This window comes from Ursus maritimus, unplaced genomic scaffold (assembly GCF_017311325.1).
Source record: "Ursus maritimus isolate PB19 unplaced genomic scaffold, ASM1731132v1 scaffold_24, whole genome shotgun sequence".
NCBI lineage: Eukaryota > Metazoa > Chordata > Mammalia > Carnivora > Ursidae > Ursus > Ursus maritimus.
The window spans coordinates 948,236-960,069 of NW_024424897.1; the positions used below are offsets into that span (position 1 = coordinate 948,236).

The following is an 11,834-nucleotide window of genomic DNA, read 5'->3' on the forward strand; positions in this document are numbered from 1 at the left end:
GACCCAACTGCTCCTGCCATGGTCCCTTCTTGACACGCATCTTTCCTGAATCTTACCCTGTTGATCTAGTTTCTAGGCTTCGATCTGTGAAAAGGAGGGAGATCAGAACCCACCCCGCCCCATCTGCTCCCCTGTGGCCTCCTGCCGTCTCCAGCCAGCGCCTCGCAGGACAGCTGTCTGAATGCAGCCCCGGCCCTCGGCCCGGGGTCCTGAAGCCCATTCACACTTGCCACACCCCCAGCCTGCCCACTGCACCTTCTTTCCCTTCTGGGGCCCGGGGACTTCTTCCCGCCATCGCCTCTCCCTTCCAAAAGGGAAACCAAGGCCCGCAGAGGGGCCTGGCCATCACTCTCTGCCCCTTCCCTGCCCTGCAGTTGTCACTGTCCTGGCCCCGCCCCAGACCCCTGTGGCCTGCCTGCCCCACCTCTGACCTCTGTCAGCGACTCTTTCCTATAGAGCCGAGCCTCAGGGCCCAGAGAAGGAACAGGGTCCACTTGGAGGGCAGGGCCCGCTCTCCAGGTTCTGCCCGCCCGCCTTGGACAAGGCAGCCCAGACAAGCATAGAGCTGGTCTCTCTTTAAGGCCAGTACTCACAGAGTATTTCCCCTAAATTCCCTTCCTGAGGGCCCCGCTGTGCTCCCCGCGGCCCAGCAGCGGTTCTTGAGACCCTGGGCGGAAACCACACTGGACCACACTGAGAGGCCCCAGCAGACAGGCCTGGGTGAGCTCAGAACCAGGGAGGGGGTCCCCCTGAAAATGATATTAGGAAGGAGCGATTAGGGGTTGGGGTTGGGTGTTGAGCTCAGGGAGGACAGGGGCAGAGCAATGAAGCTGGTATGTTTAGCAAGGGGGTTGGTCTGTGGTCGGCGCCCCCAGCCTAAGGCCAGGAGCAGCCTGCGGGCTTAGAGAGTGAGACCACTCCACATCCACTGTGTGCTGAAAGCTTGGGCTCCATCCCACCATTGTGGGGTCCAAGGAGCCTTGGAAGGTTCTGGGGAGTTTGACGTCATCTAATTCATAACCATTAATCAAAAAGGGGTTTGGGGGACACCTGAGTGGCTCAGTCGGTTAAGCGTCCGACTCTGGATCTCAGCTCAGGTCTTGATCTCGGGGTCATGAGTTCAAGCCCCATGTTGGGCTGCACGCTGGGCATGGAGCCTACTTAAGGGGAAAGAAAGGGGGGATTGGGATGAGGGGCAAGGCGAGGTGGGGGTATAATTCATCTTATTTGAGAAGGGCTGGACCTAGGGGCCCGAGGTTCTCTCCCGGGAGCAGGAGAAAGGCTTCAGTGGAAGCAGTGCCCGTCAGCACACATGAAGGAGGGGAGACAGAAGCGCTGACCGGACCAGCCAACACTGCAGTCAGCCTGGGAAGGCCTTGTCCCCCGAGCCCAAGACCACAACAGGGACTTGAGGGCTGAGCTGCCCCCGCAGCCCCAGGGAAGGCTCTGGAGAGCCAGGGCCGGCACGGGCTCCGTGTCCCCAGCCCTTCCAACATGTGCTCGGGCCCCCTGACAGTCAGAGGCAGCCTGACCTGCTCCCCAGAGCAGACAGCCTCCCCAAGTCGGAAGGGGGCTGAGCAGCAGCTCCAAGCAGCCGCGAAGCGGGGACCACTCACAGAGCCCCGCGAGCCCCTGAGACAGACAGGGTCCCGCCCCCAGGCTCACAGCTGCCTGGCCTCGGGCACCGCAGAGCAGGACCAGCAGCGCACAGGAGGCAAGTCGTGTGCCCCAGTGCTTCTCCTGAAGCCTCACCGGAACCCAGTGCAGAGAGAGCAGCCCCAGGCTGGGTCCGCAGAACGAGTCAGATGGGGACCGGGAAGGGCAGAGTGGTGGAGGTCGCACGGCTACCAACCAGCACTGGTCTGAGCACCGAGGGCACATCTCAGGTTAACCAGGGAAGAGACACATCACGGTCACAGGGCGTGTGCGGGGGGAGGGGGGGCAGGGGGAGGACAGCAAACAGGCCTGACCCATCCAGCTTCATGCCTGAGCCGGGACAGCCCCTGCCCTGGAGCAGCCGGCTACCTCAGGGAGGGCTCTGTGGAAGGGGGGGGGACAGAAGCCCCCGAGACCACACAGCTGGCACTGCTGTCCTCCTCAGAGGCCCTGCTCCCACCGCCACGGGGAGCACGGCCCCCCAAGCACAGGGCCTCGGGGCCTGGGCTCTTCCTCCTTCCTGCCCCCACCCCCCAACCCCAGCGGCAGTGGATTGTGAGGGTGAACTCAGGCCAGGCCCATGGAATCCCTGAGAGGGCCAGTCCCTCACGTTGTCGGCTCAGGGTCCCAACCCTGCCCCCCCCCCCCCATGAGCCACTGCCTTCCAGAAGGAAACTACGCCAAGCAGAGGATGGGCCTAGATACTGTCTGCTACCAGGATGGGGCTGAATGGAAGTCAGGGCCTGAGGGTCCACTTCCAGAGACGAGCCCGGAGAGCGTGTGTGCGGAGGAGGAACGGGTCTGCCGTTAGAGAACCAAAGGCCTTTCCTTCCTGAGGGAGACGCAGCCATGGCCTCGGGAAGCAGAGAGGAACGGGGACATCCGGGGAGCAACCTCGCCCCACTCCAGGATCCCGGTGCCTGGAGCCTGGGCAGTCAGAGGAGAGCAGGGCCTGGCCCCAGGATTGGGTCCCAGGGCACAGGAGGCGTATGTGACCCCAAGGAGGCTGCAGGGAACGGAACAGTTCCAGGTGCTCGAGAGGACAGAAGAGGCCCAACGTGAGGGCCAGGGACCCGGGTATGCATGGCGGACCTCCAGCTCCCAGCACGGGGATGCTGCCAGCAAGCCCACAGTGTGCGTCCCCTGTGTGTGCTTTCTAAAGCACAGGCCTTTTCCTGCCCCTTTGGCCTGTCCTCGGGCCTCGCCTGGGTGGGTCCCTGCCATGCGGTGTCCCCCCACCTGTGCTGCACACCGCCCTGTGCTGGCCAGGCCCTGGGTGGTCGGCTCGGAGACGTGTCACCCGTGTGCCTCCCGTGTGTGAGGTGCTGGTGCCAGGCCCCACCTTCCCCCGTCTGGACTCTGGGGCAGCATCCCATCCAGGGTGGACCCTCCTGGGGCTCTAGAGACCCCAGCCCTACCTGCTAGGCCAGCCCACAAGGGAGAGCCACTCTCACCTTGCATCTTACAGCTGCTTCTTAATACCATCTTTTTTGTTTTGTTTTGTTTTTTACAGAAGAAATACATTCCTAGTTCTAAAAACTTGGGAAATAGAGAAAAGCTTGGAACCCGAAAGTCTTTTACCATGCCCTAGTTCAGAGACGCTGCCCTGAGTGTCGGCCTATGCATGTGGCATGCGGTCTAGGCTCCTGGGTCCTTGGCCTATGCCTGGACACGCGTCAGGGCTGCTGGGCAGCTGGGGTGCCTGGAGAGCACGGCAGCAGGTGGAGGGTGGTTGACATCTGGGGAAGTCCCTGACACCTGCCCTGGGTCAACCATTAACCTCAGTGCCCCCAGGGGACCCATTACGAAATGGTCAGGCAGGAGATGGCGTTTTGGGGCCCAAATGTCCAGAGTGCCCAGTGGAAGGACAGGCCCAGGCCCTGGAGCACATCTGGAGAGCATGTGTCCCAGAGACCTCCTGTGCCAGGCCCCCAAGGCACAGCCACTGCCATCAAGCGCTTCCCCCCCGGGGGGACCTCTGGCCTGACCCCCGTGGGGGAGGACCTCTGGCCTGACAGGCTCCGGAACGGCAGCCAGGGCGTGGGGTTTCTGGGTCCTGCGGGCAAGAGGCACAGCCGCTTAGCTTGTACACGGGGAGCCTGGGCCTCCTGCCCCCTCCTGCCCCCTCCTGCCCCCTCCTGCCTCTTCCTGCTGTGACAGGCCTTTCTCTTGCCGTTCTCCAGTAGAGTTCATGGCACGTCCAGTACCCGACAGCCTCAGACACCCGGACAGGAGCCCCGCGAGGACACGGACAGCCTTTGCCATCCAAGGGTTGAAGGTGGAAGCGCACGCAAAGGCCAAGCCCGCCAGACCCTCCAGGGCTCCACCTGCAAAAACTAAAGGCTGCCAGCGGCCCCCCAAGATCCGAAACTACAATTTGAAGGACTGACTTCTTGGGCCTTCCTTTTCCCACACCCTCCCCTGCCCTCCCGTATTGGTGCTTTCGTGGGGGGGGGGGGTGCTGGCACACAGTGTGTCAGGGGCCCCACTGACTCCCCCAGAGCCATTAAATCCCGTGCCTCCTGGGCTCTCGCTTGGCCCTGGAGTTGCTTCCGTCCTGCTGGGAAAGGGCATCAGTGCTCCAGGGACATGGGAAAGGAAGCCAGGAGGGCCTCCATGGGCTGGGGTGGGGGGAGTCCACAGGCAGCACGGCCTGGTGAGGGTGGTGGGGGACAGGAGAGCAGAATGCCCACCCAGAGTGCTGCACATGTGAGGGGACCTCCTGGAAGAAGTGAGAACTGGGGTTCCGGGTGAGCCGACGGCCAGACCAGAGGCGGCCTCCCCGGGCTCCGCCATGCCTGCTTGCCTGCTCACGTCAGGGAGCTGGTGGAGTGGGGGTGGCACATCCAGTCCTCGTTAGTCCCATGAGACCAACCCAGCGGGTCAGTCTGGAGCCTTCCACATCCGCCCCCCGAGTAGGACAGTCGTGAGACATTTCTGACAGCTAGATGTCTGGGGCCAGGCACCTGATACCCTTCCAAGTACCACAGAACCACTCCCACACTTCCCCACCCAAAGCACATCCCACAAACCCTAACCACACGTCCTTGACACTTGCGGATTTGCTCTGCAGTGAACTTCACATTCCAGATCACAATCTCCCGTCTTGGGAGGGCCAGTGTGGGAGAGGCCAGGGCATGTGCTGCTCCAGAGCCCTCAGCCCGTTGCTCCCCTGGTGTCCACAGCGGGTTGGCAGAGCCAGGGCGCTCCTGGCCTGTAGCAGCGCTCCGAAACGGAGACAGCCTGTGCCCAGCCTAGGCAGAGCGTGGTTGTGCCCTCAGGCAGCCCGGGCCCTCTGCAACCTGAGGCTTCCCTTTCTGGGCAGCCAGCTCTCATGGAACCGGGCAAATGGCTTCTCCAGGAAGACGGGAGAGTGCTGGGGGAAGGATGACCTGCACACATCTTGCAGCCTTTGTGGCTTCCATTGGCCCTCACGTAAAATGTGCACAGTGTCCTCTCCCTGCCTGGCTCACAGGTGCAGGGGCGCGTGCAGATGCACGTCGTGGGAGAGACCACAAACAGTAGTGGCGGTGTGGCTGGTCTGTGCATCTGCCTGATGCAGGGCCAAGAGGTCACAGACCAGGTCCCTGTGCTTTGCAATGGCTCCTGTCCCATCCTGTGCAGCCTTGAGCTCCATGTGATGGCCCACGGGCCTGGGGGACATCCTTCCACAGGCTAAGCACTCACCCTGGGCACACTGTGCTTGCAGGAGCTGCGGAGGCAACAGTGGGCCATTCCCGCTGTGCCAGGAAGCAGCAACCCGGAGGCAGCTTTGCCGAGGGGTGGCAGGGGTCCCAGTGCTCTGCTGTTTCTGGTGTGTGCCCTTAGAAGTGGGGCGTGACTGTGTGACTTCCTTAAGCTGAAAACCTGAGCAGTCACTTTCCAAAGAGGTATTTCAGAACCCATGAGTGAGCCTCCAAGCCCTCCCTCTATGGTGCAAACCCAGGCCCTCCATCCCAGACTGGCTCCCATTGCCTGGGCCCCTGGCAGGCTGCAGTGAGCACAGCCCCACTGACCAGCAAGAAGTGAGCCTGGGATAATTTAAGTCACCAAAAGTTGAGAGTGTACGCAGCATGGTCCAGTGACTGCTGGCCCAGGGTGCAAGGTATCTGAAAACTTCTTAAATTGGAAGAGAAAGAAAAACCCATGGGAAGGTTGTTCAGAACATTAATTCAGCTGTTGGACCCTAGGGCCCTCTCCCACCTTTTCTCGGCCTGCCCTCTTTTCCACTGTCAGGAGTTAGATGCCCCCAGAGACAGGATGCCAAGGGAAAGATGGGAGCATTGGGGCATGGAGTGGCCACTGGGACCTAACGGGACTGGTGAGTACTGTGGTGCGTGCAGAGGCATGCAGCCAAGTGAAGTTTTGGCGTCTGGTGTCACGGAGCCAGTCCCGCTCTGTGCAGTCCCTGAGCGTCCCTGGCCAGTGTCCTGCTCCACACGGTCCCTGAGCTCCTAAAAGCAAAGCGGGAGGGGTTGCCGTGGAGCACAGCGAGGAGTGCAGGGTTTGATTTCAAGACAATGAGGCGGTGGAGAGGAAGCAGGGCACTGGCCGTCCTGGGGACCGCCAGGGACTCCTCTGGCCTCACAAAGGGTCTGCTTGGGGGCCCATATGGCGGCCTGGGTCCTGTAGGGCATGGCCGCTAGGGAGGGAGGGCGGCCTTCCTGGACTCTCAGCTGACCCCTAGACCGGCGGTCTGTCTCCTTTTGGTCTGGAAGCCTAGGTCTTTTTGTAAGTTCGGTAACCATGTGAGCAGGAGCATGCGCGGAGACGCAGGGCTGGAGGCTCAGCCGGGCGTGTGCGCGCCCGTGGGTGCAAGTGGCCACGTGCGCGCGCGAGTGCCTCTGCCCAGGGGGGGCGCCTTTGTTCAAACCACGCCAAGCGGTGTCCGGGCCTCGCCCCGCCCACGGTCTCCGGGAGCCGTGGGGCGCGCGCGCCGGCCCACAAGATTGGGGAGGCCTGGCCGCGCAGCGCTGCGGTGACCGGCAGTGACCCCGCCCGGGGCGCCCTCGGCAGGGGTCAACGACCGCCGCGCCGCCCGGCCCATCACCCTATCGCCTAGCAACGCCCACTCGCGCACCGCCATTGGGCCGGTGCGCACGCCCCCGGCCCCCGATTGGCCGCCGTGGCGTGCGAGCCCCGCCCCCTCCCCCACCCCGACCCGGCTCCGAGACCCCAGAACGCGGGCCGGTCCGTAGGTGCTCCCGGGGATCCGGTGGGCCCCCGGTGTACCCCCAGAGTGGTCCCAGAGTGGCGCTCAAGCACATCCCCATCCATCTTCACCCGCGCAGCGCGCACACGTGGCCCCGCGGCTCGAGGGTGTGGGGGGACGGGCCCGGGAAGGGGCGGGGGACGGCCGCGGGCTCAGTACCCGGCGCGTGCGCGTGCGCCTCCGAAGGTTCCGCGCCACGGGCCCGCGGGGGCGGGGCACGGAAGCCGGGGGCGGGGGTGCTGAGGCGCCCCTCCCCGCGCCCCCCGAGCGCCGGGCTCCCCAGGCCTGCGCGCCCCCGCGCGGGGTCCCGGCGGCTCGGCGGCGCGCGGCATCACCCCACCGGCGGCGGCGCGCCGGGTCCCGGGGCGCAGCCCCGACGCTCATTGGCCTGGGCGGCGCAGCCAAGCTGTCAGCCCATGTGGCGTGTCCGCGCGGGGACGGCCGCGGTTAAATAGAGTCGGCGCCGGCCTAGAGGGAGCCAGAGAGACGGCAGCGGCCCGGCCTCCTCTCCGCCACCGCGCTCCATCCTCGCTCCCCGCCGCCCGCTCCGCCGCCTGCGCCCAGACCAGGTATGAGCGGCCCGGCGGGGACCGGGTGCCGGGGGGCCTTGGGGGGCGGAGGACGGCCCGGCGTCGGGGCGCCGCCGGCCCGCACCCTCTGGTCTCGGGGCGCTCCCGCGGGGAGGGGTCAGCCCGTCGGGCGGCGGGCTCCGAGGCCCCCGGTCTGGGTGCGCTGGGCGCCGGGGTCCGGCGCTGGAGGGCCGGCGGCGCTGCGCTCGGGGCCGGGCGGGGCAGGTGGGCGACGCGAGGGGCGGACGCCGGGCGCGCCGCGAACAGCCATTTTGGTCGCGGGCTGGGCCACGCGGACCGCACCGCCCAGCCCCTTCGCCTGCGGCATCCCCCAGCCCCGGTGCCGGGGGGCCGAGGCCCGGCGGCGGGGCGGGGGGGAACCGGCTCCGGTCAAGTGGGCGCCGCGCGGAGCCCCGAAGCTCTGGAGGGCGGGCGGCGGGGCGAGGCCGGCGCCGCGGGGTCTCCAGCCCCTGCCCGGGCCGCGCGGGACTCGGCGTGAATAGCAAGTAGGGGAGAACAGCGGGCGCTCTCTGGAGGCAGCAGCCTCCCCCGAGCTGGTGCCTCTTGGGCCGCCAAAGGGCTCTTTATTCAGCGCTGGGGGTGGGGGCTCCCTCGCGGCAGGGACTCAGGCATGCCGGGCCACGCGAGGAAGACGCGGCTCTCCGCTCGGGCGCCCTTGCTCGGAGAGACCCGGACGGCCGGAGGGTGGCGCGTCCACCGGTCCTGAGCGCCACGAGGCCCTGGGGCCTTGGCGGAAGTTGCCAGACCAACCGTGGCCTTGCCCCCTCCAGGGCCTGCCCAGGAGCGCCCTTCCTCAGGGGGGCCGGGGCTTTCTCTGCAGTGGGGGCCTCGGGAGACCTGGGTCTGGGTGGTCAGGCAGGCTGTGCAGAGGTGGGCAGGTAGTCCTGAGACCTCAGCTGTACAGGTGTGCGGAGGTGGGCTGCACTTGCCTGGCCCCTAACCAAGAATGGTTCTCCAGGTTGGACCCTGCTTGGATGGTCAGACTGGCGGGCTGGGTCCACCGTGTGGTGGAGGCCATCTTTTTCCCAGAACCCTTCAGGGGCTTTGCACTTGGGACCCCCACCATGTCCCTCCCAAGCCCTGGCAGTTCATGGGCTGCCCTGAGTGGCCCTGGGCCCCTGTCCCCAGCATGGAAAGCAAGCTGGGATATGGGGTGCAGGGCCCACTGGTCAGTGTGGGCCGGTGTTCGCCCCAGTCTCATTTTTTCCCCTTAAACTTTGGCACCCTTTCTTTTTTGCTTGCTTGATTCCCTGGGTCAGCTCTTCACAGACTGATGGCCGAGTGGCCCTGTCCCGGGAAGGGTTCGGCCCTTCTGGGGTGGCCCGGCCTGCCACCCTCCGTGAGGCCCTCTCCCCACAGCAGGTTGCCGAGCCCACCGACTTGGGGGGCAGACACAGGGCAGCAGGGCTATGGTGTGGTCACCTAGGCCGGGGCCCCACATGTGACAGGTCAGTGCCAAAGGCCAGAGGCCCCGGCCTTCCCAGTGACAAGGCCCGGCTGGACCAGCATGGACTCCCACACCCTGGGCTTCTGTCTGGGCCGGCCAGCTAGATCTTGGTCTCACTGCTCGCAAACCCATAGGTGGTGCTGTGGGGTCAGGAAGCCCGGGGAGGGTGGGAGGCTGCACGCTGGTGGTGCGGCCACCAGTGCCGACAGCGTCAGGCCCCCACACTGCCCTCCCTGCACAGACCAGCCATGGAGGAGGTGGTGATTGCTGGCATGTCCGGGAAGCTGCCCGAGTCGGACAATCTGCAGGAGTTCTGGGCCAATCTCATCGGCGGTGTAGACATGGTGACAGACGATGACAGGAGGTGGAAGGCAGGTGAGTGGGTGGCCCTCGCACTCCCCTCCCGCACAGGGCGGCCATCTCCTGTTCTTGCTCTGGATGCGGCCTCCTGGCTGCCCAGAGCAGACCAGCTCCAGCCTGAGCCCCAGTCCCAACGGCAGAGCCACTGGTCATCAAGGCGAGGCTGGGGACTGAGGGCCCACGGGAGGCTGAGGGCCAACCCTGGGCGTGCGTCTGCCCGTGTTACGGCCGAGCTAGGTGATCTGCTGGGGGAGCAGATCCCGGGTGAGTCCCGGTGGGCAGGCACCCCCAGCCCCACCACCCGCCAGCCTGTCCCGCAGAGCCCATCCGGCTACTGCCAGATAAGCAGCCAGGCTCTCGGGAAGCTGGTTTGACTCCCTCCCGCCCAGTAGGCTCTTCTGCAGAGCGGCTCTACCTGATTTACGGGATGTGAGTCAGCGCGGTAGATTCTGGCCGGCCTCAGCAGCCGGCAGCGGTAGCACAGGCGAGGGTCTCCGGCTAGGGCGGTGCTGGGCAGGAGGAACAGGCACTGTCCCCGCTGTGCTCTGCTCCCGGGCCACCTCCCACACGGCTGCCCAGGGGGGCCCCTTCTCAGAAGCAGGGCTGGTGTCGCCCAAGTGGTACCCCAGACCCAGCAGCACTAGCCCCTGCCCCATCCTCCTGGGCAGCCCATGGCTCCCCATCCCAGCAGGGACTTTGCCGCCGGTCACTCGGGGCCCACAGCCCTCCACTTGCCTATGTCTGCAGGACTCTACGGCCTGCCCAGGCGGTCCGGCAAGCTGAAGGACCTATCCAAGTTCGACGCGTCCTTCTTCGGGGTCCACCCAAAGCAGGCTCACACCATGGACCCCCAGCTACGCTTGCTGCTGGAGGTCACCTACGAGGCCATCTTGGACGGAGGTGGGTGCTCATGAGGCTGCTGGCCGACTGCGGCCGCCTTGGGGCTGGGGGCCCGTGTCCCTGAGGTTCCCACCTCTCCAGAAATCATGACAACATTGCCGCTTTTCACTTCTAAAAGCATAAGTCTGAAGACACAAAAATTACCAAGGAGGCAACGCAAGGCTCTGTGGCTGTCTCTCCTGGGCCCTGGTCCAGGGCCCGTGGGCTCATGGAGGTGCGGGAGGCGTGGGCCCGGGAGCAGGTCAAGGTTTCACAACTGCACACACAGGTGTCCCTGGCATGCCCTGACGCCCCAGTTTCCTCCCCCCAAAGTACAGCTGGTATTGGGGCAAGGGTGGAGTGCCAGGCAGAGCAGGAGGGGGGGACCAGCCCCCAGGACTAGTGCTCTCCACTCTCCCCTCTTCCAGGCTGTGTCTGGCCCTGTACAAGTGGCTGGAGACAGCTGTGCCTTGTCACGGGGCAGACCCAGACCTATGCCCCAGGGGCCAAGAAGTCCTGCCATGTGGGTGTGGGGCCTCAGCAGGCAGGTGACGGGGAGCCCGGCCCTGGGGGGACCCTGGGGGCCAACCGGTCACGCTGCAGGCAGGCAGGCAGTCCGGGCCTTCCAGCTCTCTTGCCCCACAGCTAGCCAGCCCCTGGGGCCTGCACTGAACAGTGTCGCAGGCACACAGTGCCCTGGAGTGAAGGGCCAGCAGAGACCTTGGACGCTGCTCCCCGGGGCTGGCCAGGATCCCTCCCTCCTTTCCCGGCCTGGACACTCAGCCTTTGTCTCTCTCTGTTTCCTTATCTTAGGCTGTCCTAGGGTAGGCTGCCCTTGGTGCTTGGGTGCTCATTGGTCACTGGGGCTTGCCAGACCCTACTGGTGACACCAGGGGCCAGGGGAGTATCCGGGGACAATGCTGCCTTCTGTCCTCACCTCCAGCTTTCTCTGGCCTCTGCCTGACCCAGAGCCTGGAGCCCCACCTGTCTCCTGGGCCCCAGGTTCCTTGTGACCCAGTTATCTGTCCTCAGCCCTACCTGGGCTGGCTGCCCTGCTCAGGCCCCTCCAGAGTCAGGCTGAGAGGGGAGGACTTACCCCAGAGCTGGGCAGCAGGCCCGGCTGCCAGGTCTCACGGTTGCTTCTTGCAGGCATCAACCCAGCGTCACTCCGAGGGACACACACCGGTGTCTGGGTGGGCGTGAGCGGCTCTGAGGCCTCAGAGGCCCTTAGTCGAGACCCGGAGACTCTCTTGGGCTACAGCATGGTGGGCTGCCAGCGTGCCATGATGGCCAACCGTATTTCCTTCTCCTTTGATTTTAAAGGTGGGTACCCAGCCAGCCCCTCTGGGCCTCTGGTTCCCCCAGGAAGGCTGCCTGGGGCAAGGTGTCTGTGCCGCGGGCTCCCGGGGAGGGCACCCACGCTGTGCTCTTGCTCCAGGGCCCAGCGTCGCTCTGGACACGGCCTGCTCCTCCAGCCTGGTGGCTCTGCAGAACGCCTACCAGGCCATCCGCCACGGGGAGTGCCCCTGCGCCATCGTGGGCGGCATCAACATCCTGCTGAAACCCAACACCTCTGTGCAGTTCCTGAAGCTGGGCATGCTGAGCCCCGAGGGCAGCTGCAAGTCCTTCGATGAATCTGGTGAGCGAGCAGAGGGCCGGGGGGGGGGGGGGGGGGGGGGGGGGGGGGGGG

The 11,834-nt window shown here is 65.5% G+C and overlaps 2 protein-coding genes across 10 annotated transcripts in view; both read left to right on the forward strand.

The window, feature by feature from the left end:
* The window catches only part of CCDC57 (coiled-coil domain containing 57), a 100,332-nt gene extending 96,150 nt beyond the window's left edge, over window positions 1-4,182 (forward strand). For 8 of the 9 annotated variants that reach the window (XM_040639955.1, XM_040639956.1, XM_040639951.1 and 5 more), the window contains one exon: window positions 3,840-4,182. In XM_040639955.1, coding sequence (XP_040495889.1) covers window positions 3,840-4,045 — 206 coding nt within the window. In that variant the 3' untranslated portion in view covers window positions 4,046-4,182. Of the gene's footprint in view, window positions 1-2,493; window positions 2,734-3,839 lie in introns of all 9 variants that reach the window. The other variant, XR_005837295.1, reaches the window with a different exon arrangement.
* Window positions 4,183-9,146: 4,964 nt separating this feature from the next.
* FASN (fatty acid synthase) overlaps window positions 9,147-11,834 on the forward strand; it is an 18,169-nt gene continuing 15,481 nt past the window's right edge. The window contains exons 1-4 of the mRNA XM_040639962.1: window positions 9,147-9,280; window positions 10,013-10,165; window positions 11,294-11,467; window positions 11,583-11,783. Of these exons, the coding sequence (XP_040495896.1) occupies window positions 9,154-9,280; window positions 10,013-10,165; window positions 11,294-11,467; window positions 11,583-11,783 (655 nt within the window). The 5' untranslated portion in view covers window positions 9,147-9,153. The remainder of the gene's footprint in view (window positions 9,281-10,012; window positions 10,166-11,293; window positions 11,468-11,582; window positions 11,784-11,834) is intronic.